Here is a 22,041-nt window from a genome sequence, read left to right on the forward strand (position 1 = left end):
TCCACTGAGGTCTTAAGCCCAGACTTGAATAGTTTCCAGTCTTCTTCGATATCAGTATCTTCAGAAGTTGACTGAAAGAAGGATTCTTGGAATTCTTGCAATTTGCTTAGTAGGGAGTCATAGTCACCTTTGTTGAACAAATAGACTTTGCGCCTGGGCTTCCGCTTAAAGGGAATTGAGGTGTTAAGAGTACATGCCACTACAGAGTGATAGCTGAACTTGTCTGGCGAGTGACAATTGTTGACCAGGCCTGGCGTGTTGGTGAATATAAGGTCTAGAGTTAAGCAATAGAAAACGTTTTCCGTGTTTGCATAGCCTGATATAAACACGAAGGGGTTGGGAGAATTCTCGACAGTTATGCAAACCCTCGACTTCGTCTCGGGTTTGCATAACTGTCTCGAATTCTCCCAACACCTCGAGTGTTTATATCAGGCTTTGCAAACACAGGAAAAAAGTTTTCTATGCTTTTTTTAAAATAACTTTCCCGAGAAAAAAACGCAAAACTCTTCGTATGGCACTGATTAAAAGAGAAATTCGTACCAGTCGCAAAGTCTTGTCCACTAAGTCTTGCACGCGTAATCGGTTCTTGTTTTGCAAAAAGATGCTTTCCAAAATATGTCAGCTTAAGTGAAGGAAAATTGACACACCTTCTTTGTAACGATTTTTCAAGTTTCAGCCGACGAAGGAATGGCTAAATAAAGAAAGCTTGTCGAGTTTTGAACTCGAAACATTTTTCAATTAATTCGTGCTTGTGTGATTAGCGCGCGAAAAGCAAAACAGCTTGACGCCACAACAATGTTTACATACTCTCATGCAAACACTCCTCTCGGCCAATCAGAGCGCGCATACTATCTTAGTTATTTTATAATTTTATTTTCACGAGTAGGAAAAGTATTCAACTGTTCGAGATAGTGGTCTCGCGCGATATTGAGCAGTATGAGGCCTTCTGAATGTCCCAACACTTCACCTTCTTTAGTTAGATGCGTTTCCCAATCGATCTTTCTAAAATTGAAAGTCCCATAACATGAACAGTTGGTTGGCTTTGTGGAGGGTGGAAGCTACGGATTTGTTCGAGCTGTTTGCGGAGGCTTTGTATTTCTTCATAATGCTCGTCTGGAGGGCGATAGTAGCACGCGAAATAATGCACGTGGCCTTTCGATGATATTTTCACCCATATGCTCTCCGAGGGAGTGATATCAAGGATCAAACAAGGCGTGGGGTTGAGATCAGATTTGACAGCAAGTAATACTCCTCCACCACCCATAACACAGTCTTTCCTGAACATGAAATAACCAAGTTCTGGAAGAAAAGAGTTCTGCATTTAAAACGCTAGAGCTCATTTTCGTTTCCTGTATGGCTACTACATCAAAACCAGAGGTTTCTAAAAAGGACTGAAGTTCTATTTTTTTTTTCCCTAATGCTGTTGATATTGATTGAGCATAGTTTGATATCCCTGGTAAGCTACTGGATATTTCGGCTTTCGTTACTTTTAGGGGACCGTTTTCTCTAAAGAGGAAAACAAGTAATTACCCGGAGAAAGAGTAGAGTTTAAAATGGCGGAAAAAATAATGTTGTACAGTGGAGAATAAAAAAGGATGAACGGCACATACTGGTTACTGTAAAAGCATCTTTTAGCCTGGAGCCATAAGTTTCGCAGTCGGTTTTGATTTAAGGCTGCCTCACAATTCAATGGAACGAAAAGAATTGTCACCAATGAGGATTGTTTAGGTGTACATGGAACCTCAAAAGTTAGAGTGTCTATAGTAAGGAATTATAATCATTTCAAGGACTTGGAAGTTGTCTTCTCGAGTAATTAGTGGACTAGCTTTGGCGCATGAGACTTGGTTTAGTTGGCTTGAACGAGCACCCTCTTCGTTTTGTAAGACTTTGATAAACCATACAAAAGCCAATAATGCTAGTTTGATGTGTCAGTGCATAACTTTAACTTTGACTTTTTTGTAAGTCAAGCGACATCGAAAGCAATAATAAGAAAACTGAATGTTTACTTACATGATCTGCGAAGTACATGGCACAAATACATAAGCTCAACTGAAACGACTTCCATTCATTGTTTTCAGATATATTTGACTTAGTTGTACTTGATAAATGTTCCCTCACAGTTAAGTAAAGCCGTTTTCTGATATTTTTGATTCAGTTGTATTTGATAAAGGTTTCCTAACTATTATTCGTGCCTCTTATTAGGTATCTAATCATAACTATAACAAAATTGTCAATTCTGATTGGCTCTCAACTGCCCTGATTTCAGCCTTTATTACATCCACTTTGAAATCACTGGCTATCCGTGCAATCTGATTGGCTCTCAGCAGTGTGATTTATTCCTAAATCGCACCATTTTTTGCTCTAAATCACATCTGTTCCAAATCGGGTCATTCATGTTCTAAATCGCATCAATTCTGTTTTAGATCGCACCATTTTTGTTCTATATCGCATCATTTCTGTTTCGAATACAAAATGAGATGTAAAAGCCTTTTTGTTTCGGCTTTTTAACAAACCGGCTACTCGATCAATAAAATGTTAGTACTGACTAAATCCTGCGATTTCAAAATGGATGTAATAAAGTGGTAATTGAACTTCGTGTCGTGCAATTTTGGTCTGAAATCATACTTGTGATTTCAAATCGAACTCGCACTGCGCGCTCGTTCGATTTTGAAATCACGCGTATGATTTCAGACCAAATTGCAGTCCACTCAGTTCAATTACCATTATTAATTGGACCTTTTTTTTTTTTAGTAATGTTGCCTCAGAGTTATAGGGATGTCTTTAGTTATCTAATTTGAAGGGGCCACTATTGGAATCCAGTTTGAACATTTGCCACATTCTGGATACCACCAGCCCTGTGGCGATTTACGCCGAAATCGCCATTTTCGCTACAATCACTATTTTCGCCAAAATCACCAGTTTCCGAGGGGCCGGGACGGTTTTCACCATTATTGCCAGCCCTCTGGCGATTTTGGTCAAAATCGCTAGTCTCCAAGGGGCCACTTTTGGTATCCAATTCAAGTCGCCAGAACCTGGCAATTAATCGCCATTTTCGCCATTGCATGCATTTCTGGACATAGGTGTAATCGCTCTCAATGATCTCTCAAAGTTATTTACAAAGCTTGTTTCTAGGATTGTATTGATTTTTACATTGGTAAAACTAAGCGACGGCTCCATGATAGGAAGACTAAACAATTCAAGTCCCTAACAAAAAATTATCACTTTTCAGCTATTGCTGACCATGTCACTGCCACCCGACATAACATTAAATGGATCACTTTGAAATCTTAGCATCTGACAAAATATACAAGACCTTAAGCCAGCTTTTAATGTCAACATCAGCAGTAAAAGGCTGATGCTTTATTAGCTGTAGCCTTTTGTATTCATTACTGTTAAAAATTTTTAAATTCTTAGGGCCTGTTTACATTGAGGTGGAGGACCCCAGATAGGTGAGGTAACATTTCGCGGGTCACCCCGCCTAACATCTAAACTCGATCAAATGAAAATGAGACGTTATATGGACAGGCGGGTTACCCCACCAAAGCAGGTTACGTCACCTACCTGGGGTCTCCGAACGTCGTGTAAACAGGCCTTAAATCTCATTTCCAGACCCATTGTAATTTTTGAATTTATAGTCTAGTCATTTTCTTTAACGGTCACGTAAGATCCCTTTTGAAAATGTAAGTTGAATAGCATATATTGTACGAAAAGTCAAGTTTATAAAAATGTGAAAACTCACAATGTTTATCACCACTGTTTGTGTTTTATTTTTGATCAAACTAAGATGGCCAAAGAACAAAAGTTCTATTTTCTTCTTATAGACAATGCGGTATATGTAGATGATTTATAAACATATAGAATGTATAATAATAGATTAAATGCAGGTGTTATTACTATGTACTGTTATTACTGTTTATTCTTTAGTAAGAAAACAAATAACAAATTTAGCGTAAAGGAACTGATTCGGCGAACTCTTTTGTTCAGCGATGCGCATAAAAACCGCCCTTTTTCAGCGCCCCCCCCCCCCCCCCGGCCCCCAAAAAAAACATTGCAAATTAAAACTATATTTTTAACAATGTATGAGGTGATTCATTTTTACTATCAAAGCTGGCGTCAATGCAAACGGGGAGCAAAAATCTCTATCCATTACGACCGGCTAGTTAGCTTCTGTTTTACTTTCTGGTAAGTACATTCCGAACCTCCACCCCGCAAAGGCCACTCTTTTGGCGGATAGTCCACGAATTGACTTTTACTTCAACCTCTCTACAACGGCTTCTTTTTTCTGCCCCCAAGGCAGCCTTTGTATAGAGGTTTCACTGTCGTAATGAAGCTACGAAATGTTACAAAACTCGAAAGGGGTCCGACTAAAAATGATTTCGATATTGTCATTTGTCTGGCAAGGTCATCTGCCAGGTGTTCTTAGTTTTTGAGGAAAGCGTCACTCTTCATTAGGAAAAGTTGCTTAACGAGGGAAGTTAAAAGCAACCACGACCACGAAGATAGTGAAATAGTGAAAATATGAATTAATCTGCGTTTTTTCATACTTTATAGCGTCGCACTTACTTCTTTTCTTTGTGTTCACGTCTTCCATAAAACGTCGCACAAGGAATCACGTCAGAGGCGTAGAGTAGACATTAAAGAAATATAACATGGCCAAAAAATCTTTGTAACCCACGTGTTTTTGTTGCTATTGTTGTTTGATTGTTTCTGTTTCTGTTTTAGTTTTCCGCTAATAAAACCCACTGTGTATAGACGTTAACGTTATCTTTGCCGTTGTGGCGTTGGTTGCTTAAGTACTTTACTTGACCCTTTCACTGCCAGAGTGTTTGATAGAGTATAACTTTTGAGTCTGTGGATGAAATCCTATGATGTGACCATTCAAATGAAAGCTCTCTGCCTGTACTTTCACACGATGAAATCACGTGATTTGTTTGTCAAAAATTTAGAAAATGGAATTTGGAAATTTGCTCGAAATTTGCCTTTGGCCACATCTGGCAGTGAAAGGGTTAAAGGTGAAAGTTGTTGTTTTTGTTATTGTTGTTGTGATTTTCTTCTTTTTTGTTTTTCTGTTGTTTCTTGTTTCTAACCATACTCTTTTGCTGGGGCAGCGTCAGCCTCAGTGTACCACTGAAGTTCAATCTCTCACTGAGCGTGAAGGCGCCTCACGTTTAGGATTATGTCAGGAACAAGTTTTTAAAAGCACTTGCAAAAATAGCAATTACCAGTGAAATAAATTAAATCAAAACCGTGAAATTATACTCAACCTACCTATGAAATTAAATTAAGTTAATTTCTGACAAACTGATGGCCTATATTGACTTAAGCAAAGAAAAAAAAATTCCTGTAAGTTCATTTCATCGTGTTTTGATTCCGGCAATGCAAACCTCTAACCTCTAATTAAACCTCCTTAATCCATCATAATCATCAAAGTTAATTATTAGTCCATCAATTTAGAATTCTCAAAGCTACATCACTATAGGAACTTTAGGGTTGCATTTTAAACATAATACTTCGTTAAGTCCTCTTTTTAAATCTCATAGTTTTGTGTTGAAAACATTTTGATTGTTATCCTCTTGAACTAGGAGCCGTAACAGCTTCTTCTCCCATGAACTACGCCCAGTATCCGAATGGTAATCGACAAAGGTGCTCTCTCTCAAGGCTTTGGGCAGCTTGTTTTTCTTTATCCCATCGATTGTTACCACTAACAAGGAACCGTCCCGGCCAACGTTGCTTCGATACAACGCCATCTCAAGCTCACCCCTGCAGAACTTACTGTCCAAGTAGTTTTTGGACAGAACTGCCAAGACTTTGCGGCTGGAATAGACGCTCTCTGCCATGTTATCGACCAATGCTCTCCCTAATTCGAAATCACGGCTGTGGATACAATACTTCAGCCGATGGCTTTCCAACAGAGGGGTGAGTTTAGTCGATACCCACTGCCGGTCTTTGCTGCTGAATGTCACAAACACGTCATAAGTGAACTCTCCCGCTGCTGCTTTCTCTGAAAGACAAAGCAATATGTTAAGAGACATTCAACGTCAAAAATGTTAAAAAACAAGTTATAAATATAGTTGAGAATTTTATTGTTATTATTATTATTGTTATTATTATTATTGTTCAATATTATAATTATTGCTTAATCAAAAGGAATTGTAAATACTGCTTTCACTGAATAGTTTTTTTAAGCGAAATTAAATGTAAATAGGATATTTTGCGATATGTGAGAAATGACAGCAATTGCGCAGCCAAATTGCCAGGTTATTGAACCACTAACCGAGAAGACCTGGAGACGAAGTTGAGTTGTGTTCATAGTTACTGCAAAATGGCGGAACATTGTACTCGTTTCACGAGGAAGAAGAAGGCAAACAACATAGCAAGGATACAAATTCTTTTGGAGGATATTTGAAGGCCTGAACAACCCTTTATCTCCTAAAGTTGCCGATAAACATTCATCATCGAAGATGAATTTAACATCGCTGGACTTAAGCCGTCTACGCTTTTTTATTCTAGGACTTATTTTAAATGAATAATAAAACAATTATTATTATTATTATTATTATTATTATTATTATTTGTTTTATTTATTTATCTATCACTCTCTCTATTCCTCCAACAAATGCACTGAGCAATACCCCTAAATCACTGACGTTCCGTCACAAACACTCAAAGTGATAAAGAATCTGACATTTCCACCAGAAAAATAGCTAACTTGGATCGACAAATAGCGCTAAAAACAGTCCGTCGAAATACCTTGAAGTTTCAGGTCTCGGCGCTTTTTTTGCATTCTTCGTAGAATGATCATGCCTGAAAGTGCAAGGAGTAGTCCACCAGCGGCAAGAGGGAATATAATTATAAACATTGTAGAGTTTTCTTTGCCACCCTCTGCAGAAAAGAACACAAATAAATAAATTAATGAAGGAAGAATCTTACACACAAAATATCATAATGTGTGATGGATCGGTAAAAACAACAACAAAAAAAAGAATTTGCTTTGTGGCCTCCAATGAAACCACCACGAAACATCTCAAATTCGTTAAATGTTTTGTTCAACTTAAAAAGTCAAGTAGATCAGAATTTCATAAAAGATTTAATGAAGTGTTTTTTTTTTGTTTTTTGTTTTTTTTTTTTTTGTCAATAGGCGAAAAGGTAAGGCAGAAATACATTAAAACATAAAAAATATGAATAAATAAATAAATAAATAAAATATAAGTAAATGAATGAATAAATAAATAAATAAATAAGTGACATACAGTACATTACCTCTTTCCTCGTTTTGCACTTCTAGAAAAACTAATTCTGATGAAACACCAGCGGTAGTGTTAATTGCACAGCTGTAGCTGCCAAAATCTGAGACTGATAGGTTGTTGATTTCAATTTTCATCTCAACTGTCTGCGAGAAATTAGAGCTTTTCCAACGGAATTCACCAATCTTAAAGCGTGCGCCCAGTGCGTCGTTTAACATAACGCCTTGGAACAGCCAAAACGTGTTTGCGTCAATAAAGGTGGAATGGAAAGCTTGACACATGAGCTGGGCGCTTGTTCCGGCTGCCGCCTTCACTGTTTTCCAGTTCGCAGAAATGTTTTGAAGACCATCTAAAGTTGTCCAATTTCGATTTGAGTGAAAATAAGAGAGGGTAATGAGTCTCTTAGGGAGTTGGCCGGGGTATGTCAATTTCACTGAAGTTATTTTTAGAGGTTGTATTAAGGTGGCTCGTCTGGATTTATAAGCGGGGATACCTCCCAAGTTTGAGCATCACCTACGTCGGCATGAGTAAAGTTATGGAAAAGCTTGAACAAATTCTATGAAAGCGTTTTCGAAATATTTTGAAACAAAGTTTTAAGAATCAGAAAAACAGTAAAATAGCGTGCTATCCACACAATTATCTAATAGTTTAAGAAAACGATAAGCTTTGGAAATGCAGCTTCGTCTCATGGCGGTTTAATTCCATTAAAAACTGCGAGTCAGACGAATTTTATTAACCTGCATTCAGCTTCTTAGGTTTCAGTTTTTGCACGTAATTTGGTCCATGTCTACAAATTAAAAAAAAAAACACTCGATGAATTTTTTCATACACTTGACAATCCCTAGATCAATCATCATAAATATATTCTGCAAGTTTCAAAGCATTGAAAACAGGAAAGGCTCTTAGATAGAGCCTCAAATATAACCAATTTTTCCTCCAGATTTTGTGCTTACAAGTGAGCGTCCTCATTATTCACTGGCATTGTTTTCAAGTTTCATATGCACGTGCACAACTAGTAAAAAATAGAATTTGCATCAAAAAGGACCCTCGGTGACTTTCCAAAAAAAATCCCCGGAATATGCTAATAACCGGGTAAAGAAATTAGTGATATATTATAACTTGACAGCAATTCTTTGTAAGAGTTTCTGTGATGTTATAACCCAAGTAAGATAATTAAGTAGTGCATCCTACACGATGAGCTTGACGTTCACCGTTTCGGCTCTTACAGCTATCTGTGACAAGAGCCAGTTATTAGCATACTCCGGATATTTCTTCGGAAAGTAATCAAGAGTTCTTTGTGATGCAAATTTATTTATTTTTGCTAAATGTGCACGTGCATATGAAACTTGAAAACAATGCCAGTGAATAATGAGGACGCTCTCTTGTAACCACAAACTCTGGGGAAGGAATTGGTTATATTTGAGGCCCTATTTAAAAGGCCTTCCCTGTTTTCAGTATCCTTGAAACTTGCAGGGTATATTTATTGACGATTGATCTCGGGGTTGTCAAATTTTTCAAAAATTAATCGAGCGGTTTTTTTAAAAAACTCGAATTTTGTAGCCATGGACTAAATTACGTGCAAAAACTGTAACAAAAGCAGCTAAATGCAAGTTAATAAAATTCTTCTAACTCGCGATCGCCCGGAGCAATTCCCCTCTTGTTGTTGTTGTTGTTTTTTTTTTTGTACAATGGAATCAAACCACTATGAGATGAAGGCGCGCTTGCAAAGCTGATCTTTTTCTTAAAAAAGAAAAAAAAAATGCTAATTGTGTGGATAGCATGCCATTTCACTGTTGTTATGATGCTTAAAACTTTGTTTAAAAATATTTCGAGAACACTCTGATAGAATTTGTTCATACTTTTCCATAATTGAGGCAATTATGACAGGTACAAACTGCCTTAAGCCGATTTCTAAAAAAAAAAAAACTCCTGGCACAAAGAAACGCAAAGATAAATAAAAAACGTAATGGCGTCGTTACGTAGCCATGGCGACTCCGATTGCACTAAAACCCAGATAATAAGAAATTTTATCTTTATATAACATAGTTGTGGTAACCTTCTGCCCATATCTTTACTCATGCTCAAACTTGGGAAGTATCTACCCAAAAAATCCAGTCGAGCCACCTTAACCGGAAGTCAAATTCCTTGGGCGTCTGCGATTTTTAATCGATTGTTTGAAACATCATCAAATCAGTACGCGCGTCTGCATCAAGGCAAAAATGCAGAATGTTGTAATAGCGACTGTTGAATTGTCTTGACAACAGTGAATTAAAGTTTGCGGATCTCTCCGCGAAGCAAATTTTGATTAATTCAAGCGTTTAGTTGTTCTAAAAATAACCTTGGTGAAACTCACATACTCTATGGGCCAGACTGGGCGTTTTCCTCTCTATCCCATTATTATCTCTTGGTGAAAGGGATATCGTAAATAAAAGTTGGGAAGCGGAACTTGGTGGTAAAGCAGTTGACGTCGTTTTTTTTTTTTTTTTTTTTTTTTTAATTCAAAATGACTAACATAAAAAAAGCACTCATTGTTTAGCAGAAATTTATCTTTAATTTATTTTGCAATTGTAATCAGAAATTCACAGGAGCATTTACAGGAATTTGATTTGAAGATGCTCGGAGAGAAAAAAAAAACATACACCTCTCAAAAATACGTATGAATTCAAACGTACTAGGCGTAACATAGAAAATAGAAATGGCATCTAAATCGTAGCCAGTCATAACTTTTAGGTACCACGGAAAACACAACGAAACCATCCAGAGTCCTTTTTTGTTGTTGTTGTTGTTGTTTGAAAACTGATGTATAGTGGGTGTGTTAACATGAATGTGGTTTTTCGGGAACTAGGTCTCAAGCCGCCGAAACAGAAAATTGTACAAAGTATCACCCGGGCTTATCTTACCCTTTGCTTCCACGATCAAAGTTATGGTATTCATGTAAGAAGCTCCACTCCACTCGGATATGACGCATCGGTACTGGCCAGCGTCTTGTTTAGAAACGTTGTAAATGTCCAGCATCAGTGTCCAGTTGGTAATGGATTCCTTTGTAAACCGTGACTTATGGCTGTTTAATAGCTTGCCATTGAATGTCCACCAGATCGTTGCACTATAAGGATCATTGATGTTAATGGCTTTGCAAGTCAGGGTGACGTTGTTACCTTTGTTGGCAATGACGTGAGGAGACTCGGCTAGCATTTCGCTGGGAGACCTGACTAGCATTTCGCCGGACAGCTCTTCGGGCTCTGAAAAATCGATAAGGGAAAGCTTATGCTATGGATGTCAGACATAGCAGACTCTGTGCAAACGTAAATGCCAGTTAAGGGGGCTCTGAAGACGCACTTATTTAAACAAGCCTCCAAATTAGATTAGTTATATTTTGTTTGATTATTTACACATTTTAAAGTATTTATGATTATTAGTACGTTTAAAGTATTACATTCAGACAAGAGAGGATAAAGGGGACAGACAAGGCATCCCCCATACATACCCTATTCCATAGGTAACGTAATTCGTCTCGAGTTATTTTTAAGACCATAGACCCCAAGAGGGATTAGACAACAGCCAATCACATAGCGCGAATGTGTTCCGCGTGGATGAGCCATGCTCAGAGTCACGCGTCCTTCACGAATTGGCGCAGAAAAACTGGGAGAAGACGCGGAGAGCGAAATTGCTATTTGTTTTGTCGACGAAAAGGACTAAAGAGAGATTTCTGCTAAAGCTGTGTCAGCGAAAACGGAAATTAAAAAAGAATCGCCCTTCCTCTTCTGTATAGAGCTAACAGTACAGCAGGGAAATCAGTTTGAAGAGAGCAATTTCTGGTTTGATATTTATTCTTTTATTAGTCTTTTATTATTCAACAAAAATAACACTTGACCTCCTACTTGCTTTATTGTACAAACGACCGGTTTCAATAGACCAGCGGAATTTCTCATTTTATTAAAGCACTGCGGTTATGACAACTTCGAGTTAAACTGATTTCACGGGTTGTCAAAGAGTGCAGCGATTCCCTTTTCCTAGATGAGTGCCGACTCATTTCGCTTCAATATTCAGAAATGCTCTCGATCTCTTTACGCTTTCATTGCCTTTCGCCCGACATGTTTTGCACGGCGTTTAGTCATGCGAAACCTTCGCGAAACATCTACGCACCGCGCAAAGGAACTTTATCCCGATTCTAAAAATAACTCGAGACGAATTACCTGTGGAATAGGGTGTGTATAGGGGATGCCTTCTCTTTCCCCTTTATCCTCTCTTGATTCAGAGTATTTAATATGAGTAGGTTTAATTGTAATGACCAAAGTTTGATTGCTGCGCACTTCGAACTCTTGCAAAGAATAGTTACTGATTGTATATATGTATCTCTAGGACCTTAAATCTTGTTATATTTTTATTGAACACTGTTAAGTGCTTACAGTAGTTATTGATTAAGCGCTTTACAGATAAAGTTATTATTATTATTATTATTATTATTATTATTATCATTATTATCATTAGAGTCTTAAAAAGTCATCATCATCAACAACAACAACAACAACAACAACAACAAACAAACGAACAAAGAAGCCCATTAAAATAAGCTTTTCTATGGACCTGTGGCCCATTTCTAGAAAGGACTTTTAATTAACGGGTTTGAAAAGCTACTACTGTTTACATTTAAGACAAAGCTTTCAATAGATTTGCATAATCATGGCGGCAACACGCTCAAAGACGTCCTCTGATTCAAAACGTGGACATTTTGGGGAAGACGATGTCCAAATGCCCCTTAAACTAGTGAAAGAGTTGCTTAAGCAGCAAGAGTCAACTTTAAAAGTGTTTCTTAGTGCCTTCATGGATTCTGTCAACACTAGAATTGACAACTTGATGAAAGATGTGCAAAGTGTTAAATCGAGTTTAGAGTTCACACAAGCTCAAGTCGAGGAGCTAATAACCTTTGACCTCAGAGTAAAGGAAGTCAAAGTACAAATCGAGGACCTAGGAAGCAAGCTAGATGACCTCGAAAATCGCGCGATCAAGGCGAAATAATTTGTGCTTTGAGGGAATTCTTGAGTCACCAAACGAAACTTGGCAGGAATCAGAAAGCAAAATCAAACACCTAATCTCAAATCACATGCCTGAAGTCGGTACCAACTTTGTCATAGAAAGGGCTCATCGTGTTGGTAGACCTCGCTCTGACTCCAAGCCTCGCAAAATTGTCGCCCGGTTTCTCAATTACAAGGATCGTGAGGCAGTCTTCAAAGCTAAGAAGGAGCTGCACGGAACAAATATGTTCGTAAACGAGGATTATTCGGTAAAAGAAGTCCGTAGTAACAAAACAAAATGGACTGATTTGTCAGCTAGGACCTGCGCTCTTATTCTTTTTAATCTGATTTTAATATTATTTGATTCTGGGGTCGAAAAAAAAAATTTTGAGAAACGGGCCCCCTGAACCAAATAAGAATACTTTGAAAAGTACTGGCAATGTATAGAGAAGCGAGATAGAGCAAACTGTCGGGTTTTTATTGTCTTCGCTAGAGAACTTTTCATTACCCAGAGCTTAAAGAACCTTAAAGAAGCCAAATCACAACCTCAAACCACTATGTGAATCTCCAATATAATACTAACGATAACGACAACGATAATGATATAGTGATGATATAGTGAACAATTTCTGCAAGGACCACTTGGACAAACAGCGGCGAGGAAAAGCAAGATCTTGTCGTAGATCAGGATCAGCAATATAAAATAACACTTAAATTTGAAGGTAAGGCTGATCGGACGGCTAAGGTTTACAAATTTATTCCCCCCAAATTTCGACTAGACAAAATTAGTCTTCATCAGCTTTTCCAGACCCTGATGAAGACGAAGAAGTTTTGCCAAGTCGAAATATTAATAGGCAAATAAATTTGTAAACCTTAGCCGTCCGATCAGTCTTGCCTTCAATTTTAAATAGTGATAATAGTAATGATAATAAGAATAAGTGGAATATTTTGACTTTCCTTCAGCAGTATTTCAAGACAAGTAGAGTCAGGTTCTCTTGTCCTAGCTTTTTTTAAAATTTCCCTTGTTAGAAAACGTCACGGAAGGTAAAATTGCCAAAAACACACACACATCGGCTGTGATTTTTTACCGTGTCACTTACCAAAGCCGTAGTCGAACGTAACCATAACAGTGCTACTCGATATCCCAAAAGCGTTACTTGCTTCACAAGTGTAATAGGCTTCATCAAGGTCGTCGTCGAATTTAATCACCAGAGTTACTTGATTCAATGTCAAATTTCTCCTGATTTCATATCGTGTATCATTTCCGAGGTAGGAGTCTTTATGTTTCCATGCCATGTTTGGTCGAGGCCAGCCATCCGCCTGGCAAGTTATCAGCTGTTCTTCACCCTCCAGAACTATAACCTCTTCAGGTAAACTTACTATACGAGGTGCACCTTTTATTGCAGAAATAAAAACAAAAAAGAATCAAAAACAAAAGAAACGAAAAGAAATGAATAAAATTCAGTTTGTTCTGTATACATTTTATACAAGTAATTTACTTGTTACAAGTAAACAACTTGCTTGGCTAAACAGGTTCTTGTTTTTTGAGGTATTAAGGAGACAAATTTCTGCCAGGGGGTCCTTAATCCACTAAGTCTTTACAGCGGGTGTCTACTGTATAAAATCCTGGCCTTGTCAATCGATGAAAATAGTTATCGATAAAAATCGGTAGCAATCATGTGATTTTTATTGATTGTTACCGGAAATCGATGAAAATCGATAAACTAAATTGCTGTGTCAAATCGATATTATCGATTTTTTAATGATTTTAATGATTTATTACGGAAGTCCGCCATTGTTGTTGTCAGTTTTGGCATAAGTTACTAGAAAGTACAGCTGAGAAAACACAGCCATGAGTAACAAATGTTCGACAAACATGAAAGTGAGAAATGTGGAAACTATTACACGCGCATGCAAGCTTCTTTCTAAAACCCATTATTTTGTTCATAATAACAAGTTTAGGTTTAGTTTAACTACATTCAGTCCTGGCAAGAAGGTATCACGAGAAATACAACCTTTGAGATAAAGAGTTCCTAGCCTAAATTTCAGACATCCCTTCGATTTGAATAGAGATAATAGATAGGGTACGATTTGGAGGAATTTCTGAAATTCAGGTTAAAAGATCTCCCTTGAAAGATTTTCATTGTTTTCTGTTAACAATCGATAAAAATCACTTGATTGCGGACGATTTTTTAGCGATTTCGATTTTTCTCTATTGATTACTCCAGTATGTAATCACAACTGGAAATTCACTGACGTTGTTTTTGAAAGGGTGGCAGATCTTTAATTATGACAAATTGGGCGCTTACAAACCTGACCAATATAAGCCACCAGAAGACTTTAAACCTGGTCTTAAAGAAAAAAAAATATTTTAAAGATTTTTATGAAAAAATGATAATCGCTTGATCCTTCGACTCCCAATTGCAGCTCAGTTGTCAATACATTTACTGTTTGCATTAATTCAGTTTTCATTTATTAAAGAACAGATAATCTTCCGATATAAATCGATTAAATCGGTAAAAATCGCATTGAGATAATCGATGAACAAAACGAGTGTGTCATCGACTTCTACCGATTGATCGATACAATCGATGTCAATCAAATCAGATTTGCCGATTTTCATCGATTTATCGATTGATAAATCGATCACAATTTTTAACGATTGACTACTCTGGGAGATAATGCGCTCTTCCTGATTATCCTCAGTGACATCATTCCGTCTACTAACTAAATTAGTTGCCTGTCGACTTACTGTTTACACGAAGATTGAACTCGTCACTAGCAAATTCTTGTTTTTTCCAAGCCGTACAATTGTATTTTCCAGCGTCATGTCTGCTTATGTTTAAAAGCGGCATTTCATCGCTCTCCAGTGAATTGACGTCGTTTTGAATTCTGATTGGATTGTTATCTTTATACCAGTTGATGACGTCAGCGGAGCAATTACATTGTATTAGACAGACCAGGGTCACATTTTCTCCTGGATTGTAACTTGTATTCAGTGGAACAGCCTGTATCTTTGCTGACAAAGCGCTTGTTGGAGTAAATCCTGCAACAAAAAAAGATATGATATCAAATGGAGTATATATTCCTCAACAAAAAGGATCTAGTCCGACATTTTAACTTTTGGTCCTTAAATCACCTTTCCATCGTAAAAAAAAATTAAATAAAAAATAGTTAAAGGAAGAAATTAAATAAATAATTTGAATAAAAAAGATAATAACAAATACTGAGAATAATAATGGACAGCCAGGCAAAATGATATGCTAAACAACACATCACTGATGTTTATTAGCCCTCTTTGCATGTGCGGAGATTAATTAATTATAAGAGCCCCGCCATCCATGTATCAGTTGTATAGGAAAGAGAAAACCTTTTATTTACGATGATTCAGTTTGTCTCTGTTGTCACCTTTCTGCACTCATCTATTTTCATACAAATAAAGTTGTTATGAAATAAATTAAAGTGAAATAGAAATTTTGATACTGTAAGCACTGCTGATTGCACTTTCCCTTTAAAGATAAAGATGGCACTTACATATGGAAACTCAAGTAGATTAAGGCCTAGTTCTTTACAGGTTTCTCAGAATTTTAAGGGAGGGGATTTCCGTGACCAGCTACGCCCTGTTTTACGGAGAAATCCTTTGGGCCGAGATGCCCACTATATAGAGAGTAAACAGTTTTCCTTTCGTAGGTCCAAACAGTGGCTACTAATAGTCTTCTTGTGAAAAGAAAAAAAAAATTGAAATGAGACGAGGTCATTAAACGTCTTTCTCCTGACGAAAAGTTTAGTAAGAGGAAGACTGGCACTAGTCAATAAACACTAATTGCACCTATTGTAACGTTTCGGACCGTTCCGAGCCTATTTCGTAGACAGTTGTCTTTGTAGGGTCAATATTTTGATACAAAGGAACTGTCGCTACACGCGTAGCAAGTGGTGGGCATCGGTCGATATAATTTTCGAAAAAAAGAGGGCGTGGTCGATGAAATGTTATTATTTTTTTTTTTAGGTGTAGTCTACTTTACCAACTATAATTCCTTTCGGATGTCTTTAAAAATGGCTTTCTCTGGAAAGTGTACATAAAAATAACTAATGGCTTAGAACCCAGGCTCTAATCTACTTGAGAAATTCATCATTTTCTGGTTGAGCTTGAGACTGGGTCAGTTTTGTGTCGCATTGCACTGTGGGATAGCGATTGGTTTTGGAATAAATTTGAACCCATTTTCCTTGAAAACAAAACGCAATAGCCACTGATAAAGAAACACTGCTCCCAAGATAGTGTCAAAGTCTAAGCTCGAAATAAAGTTGAACCGGTCTCACAGTACAGCAATCATCAAAAAGGCGAATAGTGAGAGCTTGTTTCTCTGCATTGTAACCTAAATAGGTTGTGATATTTGGCAATTACTGGATTGGGATTTCCTATGGTATAGTCAAACCTGTCTTAAGGGGTGCCCCCTATTTAGCGTAACGGTAATCGAAATCCGCCAATTTGTCCTCTTTATTTGTTAAGCGGATGTATCTGTGGACTCGTGCACCTAAAATTTTTGATAAAATGGTCATTTCTATTGTTACAAATCATTATTTCATGCCGAACAACAGAAATGATTAAGATTTCTACCCGCAAAGTTGTCGACTTTACAGTCAAAACTGACTTGACATAACATTGTCGAATAAGCAAGGGAAAAAACAAATGGGAAATACATAGACGTCCACCAACCCTCTAAAATCAGAATATATTATTTCTTTCTCAGGTCAGTTTATCATCCAGTCATACAGATAGCCGCTCAAGGTCACTACGAGAGCCTTACGCTACTTAGCTCATTAATATATATGGCAACAATTATAGCACACTGTATAAGAAATATTCTTTACTACGAAAATGAGCAAAATTGAAATATACTTTTAATGCTTACTTTTAGCTAGCATTTTCTCGTGTTGATTTGTGTGCTGACTCGGTTTCAGGGCTCATAGCCACATTGAAATGCCTTTTTTTGAACGACAGCGATTTGTTTTGGAGTTTGCATAATTCGATCTGCTTACTGATATAGCAAAAACTGAAACTGGAATATTCATACGGCATGCTTATTTTCTCTTTCGAAAGACAGAAAAAAAAACAAAACAAAAAAACAGATAATTGAATGGGAGAAAGTAACCCAAACACGTAATTTGTATTCGAATAAATCTTTCCTCTCACATTTCCAACTTAGAAATGCAATAGGAGCAATTAATTTGCTATAAAATACCAAAAATTACTTCGTAGCCACCTCAAGTAATTTCTTTATCACCGTCATACGCACTTTCGGTTTCACTCAATGTTGAACGTGACATTCAATTTACATTCACATTATTTCGTAAGTTGAGTAAATAGGTTTCTGACGTGATTTTTTTTTTTAAATCGAAATTTCCAGCTGTTTGAAGAGTTCGTGATCGCTTCGACGGACTGCAACTTCTCTGGTCATCATGATTCTGAAATGCTGTAGTTTTGAGTTCAAATACCCAATCTTAAAGCCAAAAAAGGAATGTTTGATCACGATCCCTCTTTCTAGGTTCTTTCTGTTGTAGTAGTGCTTATCTTTGATGCCATCGATAATGATTCTTCTCCCTGAGGAAGAACCAGAATGCCTTCTCTAACGACCAAAGTCGCCAGCATACGTGATTAAAAAAGGTTTGGAGAAAGGGCTCATAACTTCCATTCAGCCCTCGTAGCTTTCATTCAGCCGCCCACATAACTGTAACGCCTACATAGCTGTATCACAACCATATACCTCCCCCTTCGGCATTTTTATATCATTTTATTCATTTATTTATTTATTTATTTATTTATTTTATTTCTTTATTCGTGAGTGCGTATGTGTGTTTCTAACAATTTTTCCGCCAGTAGTCCCGCGATATCCCGCGATATCACATTGTGGAAAATGGTGGATATCTAATGACAGTTTGTTTAACTACTCACGTCAACCTACCTCTAGGCTCATCTCAACTCATAGATACATCTGTGCGCGGAAAAACTAAACTTGTCTTTCGAATGCAAAGGGTTATTTACAAAGCCAATTGAAACTATTCAATCAGAAAGAAAGTTAAGAATCACAACATTGATATCCATCGCTTTTGAAATAATATAAGAAAAGTCAAAGATTGGCGAGTTTCTTAGATGGGAAATAGAACTGATAAGTTCGTTTTTAAATCAAACCCAGGCGAATGACGAATTGTTCAGATTAATTAAACTTTCTAAACTATAGTTTAAAATCTAAATCTCCTCTTCATACAACCTTTTATAAATTGGAGTCCCATACTGGGTAAATTGAAAACGTAAACTTTTTAAAAATTTCTAGAGCTAAGTATATGGGTTTAAGGATATATAACATAAGATTTCACGCTTTTCCCAATCGACTCGAAAGCTTTTTATCTGTATCGTATTTCTCTCACCGGGCTCTTTTGACACAGCACTTGATCTAAAAGCAATCATTATTGGTACGACGAGATATAAAATTAAAAGAATATCGTTGCGTTGTCTCACCTTGAAGTAGGATTATTCCGACTTGAACCTTAAACCAAGCAAACATATATTTGCGCATTCTTGCTGGCTTCTCGCACGGTATTTTTCTAATTTGCGGCTCAAATTTTCGAATGAGCTCCCTTTTGTAGGCCGGATTAGTACCACGCACTTTACATTAGGGCCTCTACGATTGCGTTAATAAGGTAAGGGACTAAACAATTTATGATAAAACGTTTTGCTAATTTGAAGTGAAATACAAATATAAGTGTGAACTAGCTGAAACTCCGGGGGGTACTCCTGGGAATTCTTGGTGGGGGTGTGTTGCCCCGTTCTTTAAATCCTAACCCTACTTCAGACCAAAAAATGTATTTTTCCACACCCCCTTTCGGACCAGACCTCTAAAATCCATATACCCGTTTTCAGACCTGGCCTGTAGGCAGGAATGATTTTATCATTACTTAAATTAGAGCGCACAAAAAAAAAAAAAAAAAAAAAAAAAAACGCAATTCTTCAAATCCATTTTGAATTAGCATATTTCTCTTTCTTTCTTACTCATTTGCAATTGAAACGATAAATACGTTCACACTCCCGTAGATCCTTCGAAAACCGTACGCGATTCAACATCTAAATGGGCAAAGTGTATACCCGTTTTCAGACCAAAACGGCGCAAAAAACCCTACCCGAACGTAACCATAACCATTGTATCCGACATATATAAGGGTTAACCCCCCCGGGCAACTCAATGGTTGATTGAGGTTTGTGAATGGATGAGCTGTTAATTGTACTGTGCACCTGCCGACATCTTAAAATGCGATTTATCTTTTTCACTGAAATATAAACCCGACTTTTAATAATCACACTGAATAAATTCATGAGTTCTGTTCAGATTCATCCGTAAGTTTCAGAATCAAAATAATAGCCACTTCAAAAGAGTTCGCAACTGCACAATCTCTCTTGATCCATTTCAATTCAACGATATTCGAAACGGTGTTATACAGCCTTGCTAACATTCACTGGGGGCGGCATTTTAAATCGCCTTAAAAAAGCAATGTTTCTTAAACAACAACAACAAAAAAATAATGTTTTCTTTGACAGCTACGGGGAATTAAAGAAAGAGGCCGCTTTTCTATATACACCCCGCAAGGACATCAACCATGCGTTTAGTGAGTGTTAAGCGTTTTTTATCGGAATAAAGCCTCAGTGGGATACATGCTTATGTGGATTTTCGTAGCGGACATGGCACGTCCACGCGAAACTAATTGAAATGGGCTAAACCGACTGTTAAAAGGATGCGGATGATATGTAACTGACCGAGAAAATATACATTAATATTTATAGCGTAAACAAACGTAGGAAATACCCTTCCTTTCTCTTTATCAGCACACCGCCTTGTAAAAGAACACGGGGGAGTAGCTGGCCGGAGCACGCAGCGCTTTTCTTCATCCATGAGCAAAGCAATTGTTATTGCCTCATCCCTCATCAAAACGAGGAATTAATTGACTGAACATACAGGTGCTTTTTATGATCGTTTTTGTTATGGCTTTAGCTCTAGTCCTCCACTTCTGTCGCCAATTTTTCGTTGGAGAGGATTTTTAATCACGGAAGCTGCCCCCGATTTACTCATCAATTTTCCGTAGACCTTAAAAAATATCAACGCTTGAAAAAGGAATAACCAAAATATGCATAAATAGTTTGAGTGATTAAAAGTCCAAGAGACGATCTCGTTGAAAATGTAAGAACACGCGTACGTGACACGCTTAGAATGTCGTTTTCTTTTCATTTTTTTGTTGTTCCTTTTTAATGTATTGTCGGTAATTTAAGTTTTACTTCCTCTTAGGCGAAAGCCAACATAACATGGTTCTTTCGAAACTCGTAACCGGATGTACATGTAGCTACTGACCACTTTTAAAATACTTTCACTTCCATTTTGACGTGCTGTGATGTTCTAACCGAAAGGAGGTGTGCGGACAATTGTAATTAGTGAAACCTCAGCAATAGACTAGTTTCGCATGTTACCCTCAATAGGTCTGTAAGTGTAAAGGTCCGTGCGAATTCTCATGGTGTGACCATTCACACGAAACTTCTTATGAGAAGTATTTTCTGACATGGTACTTTTCAAAATGTAGTTGTAACTTTTGCGTCTGTGCATGAGGTCCTGTGGTGTGACCATTCAAAAACTCTTTCGCACACTTTTGGGCGCTTTTTATTTAGTATCCAGATTTAACTTTTCAGTCCGTGGATGAAACCCGGAAGGGTTAGCATTGACGGAAATGAAAGATTTTCAGTATTGCTTTCACGTGGTATCAATTCAATTTTAGTTTTGCACTTAGTTCCAACTTTAAAGTCTGTGGATGAATACTTAGTACGATCTGACTATTTAAACGAAACATCTTCAGCATTACTTTCACATGATACTGATTATTTAGTATGTACTTCTAACTTTTTTTGAGTCTGTCGATGAACTCCTATGATGTTACTATTCAAATGAGACCTCTTCAGCAGTTTGTTCACATGGTACTATTTATTTAGTATGTAGTTCTAACTTTTGAATCCGTCGATGAAATCCTATGGTGTTACAATTCAAATGAAACCTCTTAAGCAGTTCTTTCACCTGCTACTATTTACTTGGCCTATACTTGTTAGTTGTGATTCCACGCTTACAATTTCCATGGCCCGACCATTCATGGACCTCAGTAGAAACTTTCCATGGCATTAATATTTATTGTACCATACTTAGTAGTTCTTTGAGTGCTTGAATTATCAGAGCTGTCACGTAATACCTTGGATCACGTCTTAAAGTGTGTAACCCAGTCAAATAATAATAAGCTTGGTGCTACTTTTTATTAATACTAAATGGCGCTTTTTTTTTTTTCTTTAACTGTGGTCTGGGCTTTGTTAGAGTTAACATGTAGCTACAAAAAGAGAACAGAAAGCTAAAGATATGTTTCTCACTAATTTGTTTCGAACTTAAGCCCGCTCCGATCGAATCTTCTGCTTGATAGGCCGAGAATTTAAACAAACAAAACTAAACAAATTAACTAAAAAATGGCAAACGTTTGTCTTTTTGCCTTGTGCTTTCTCTATTTTAATTCTTCGTGTGCGTTCGTGTGTGTTCTTTAAAACTGAAAATGAAAAGTTGAGACGACAACTCTTTCTTGGTTTTAATCTGATTTCGATCTCTCATAAAGAAACTTCTCCGCCTCATACCCCTCTCCATCGAAATTGTTTTTTTTTTTTTTCTTTTTCCGCTACGACTAGCCGAAACAAAACATAACCTGGAAACATTCGAAAA

The 22,041-nt window shown here is 37.2% G+C and overlaps 1 protein-coding gene across 1 annotated transcript; it reads right to left on the minus strand.

Annotated features, from left to right (window-relative positions):
- Positions 1-5,454: 5,454 nt before the first annotated feature.
- On the minus strand, positions 5,455-20,856 carry LOC140932155 (uncharacterized). Its single transcript, XM_073381800.1, has 9 exons — positions 20,766-20,856; positions 14,997-15,344; positions 13,357-13,656; positions 12,765-12,780; positions 12,367-12,475; positions 10,145-10,511; positions 7,261-7,593; positions 6,751-6,882; positions 5,455-6,001 (listed from the first exon to the last, which is right to left on the minus strand). Exons 1-9 carry the CDS (start codon positions 20,854-20,856, stop codon positions 5,535-5,537), a joined length of 2,163 nt encoding a protein of 720 aa, XP_073237901.1. The 3' UTR covers positions 5,455-5,534.
- Positions 20,857-22,041: the final 1,185 nt, after the last annotated feature.

Source organism: Porites lutea, chromosome 3 (assembly GCF_958299795.1).
Source record: "Porites lutea chromosome 3, jaPorLute2.1, whole genome shotgun sequence".
NCBI lineage: Eukaryota > Metazoa > Cnidaria > Anthozoa > Scleractinia > Poritidae > Porites > Porites lutea.

Bases quoted from the DNA above. Each gene is read 5' to 3' on its own strand.
- LOC140932155 (XM_073381800.1), bottom strand. From the start codon at position 20,856: ATGTCAGAAAATACTTCTCATAAGAAGTTTCGTGTGAATGGTCACACC. The intron at 10,512-12,366 runs GTTGGTACCGAC...TGACATCCATAG, and splicing joins TGAGCCCTTTCTATGACAAA to CATAAGCTTTCCCTTATCGA. The intron at 6,883-7,260 runs GTAATGTACTGT...TCTTTTCTGCAG, and splicing joins AGTGCAAAACGAGGAAAGAG to AGGGTGGCAAAGAAAACTCT.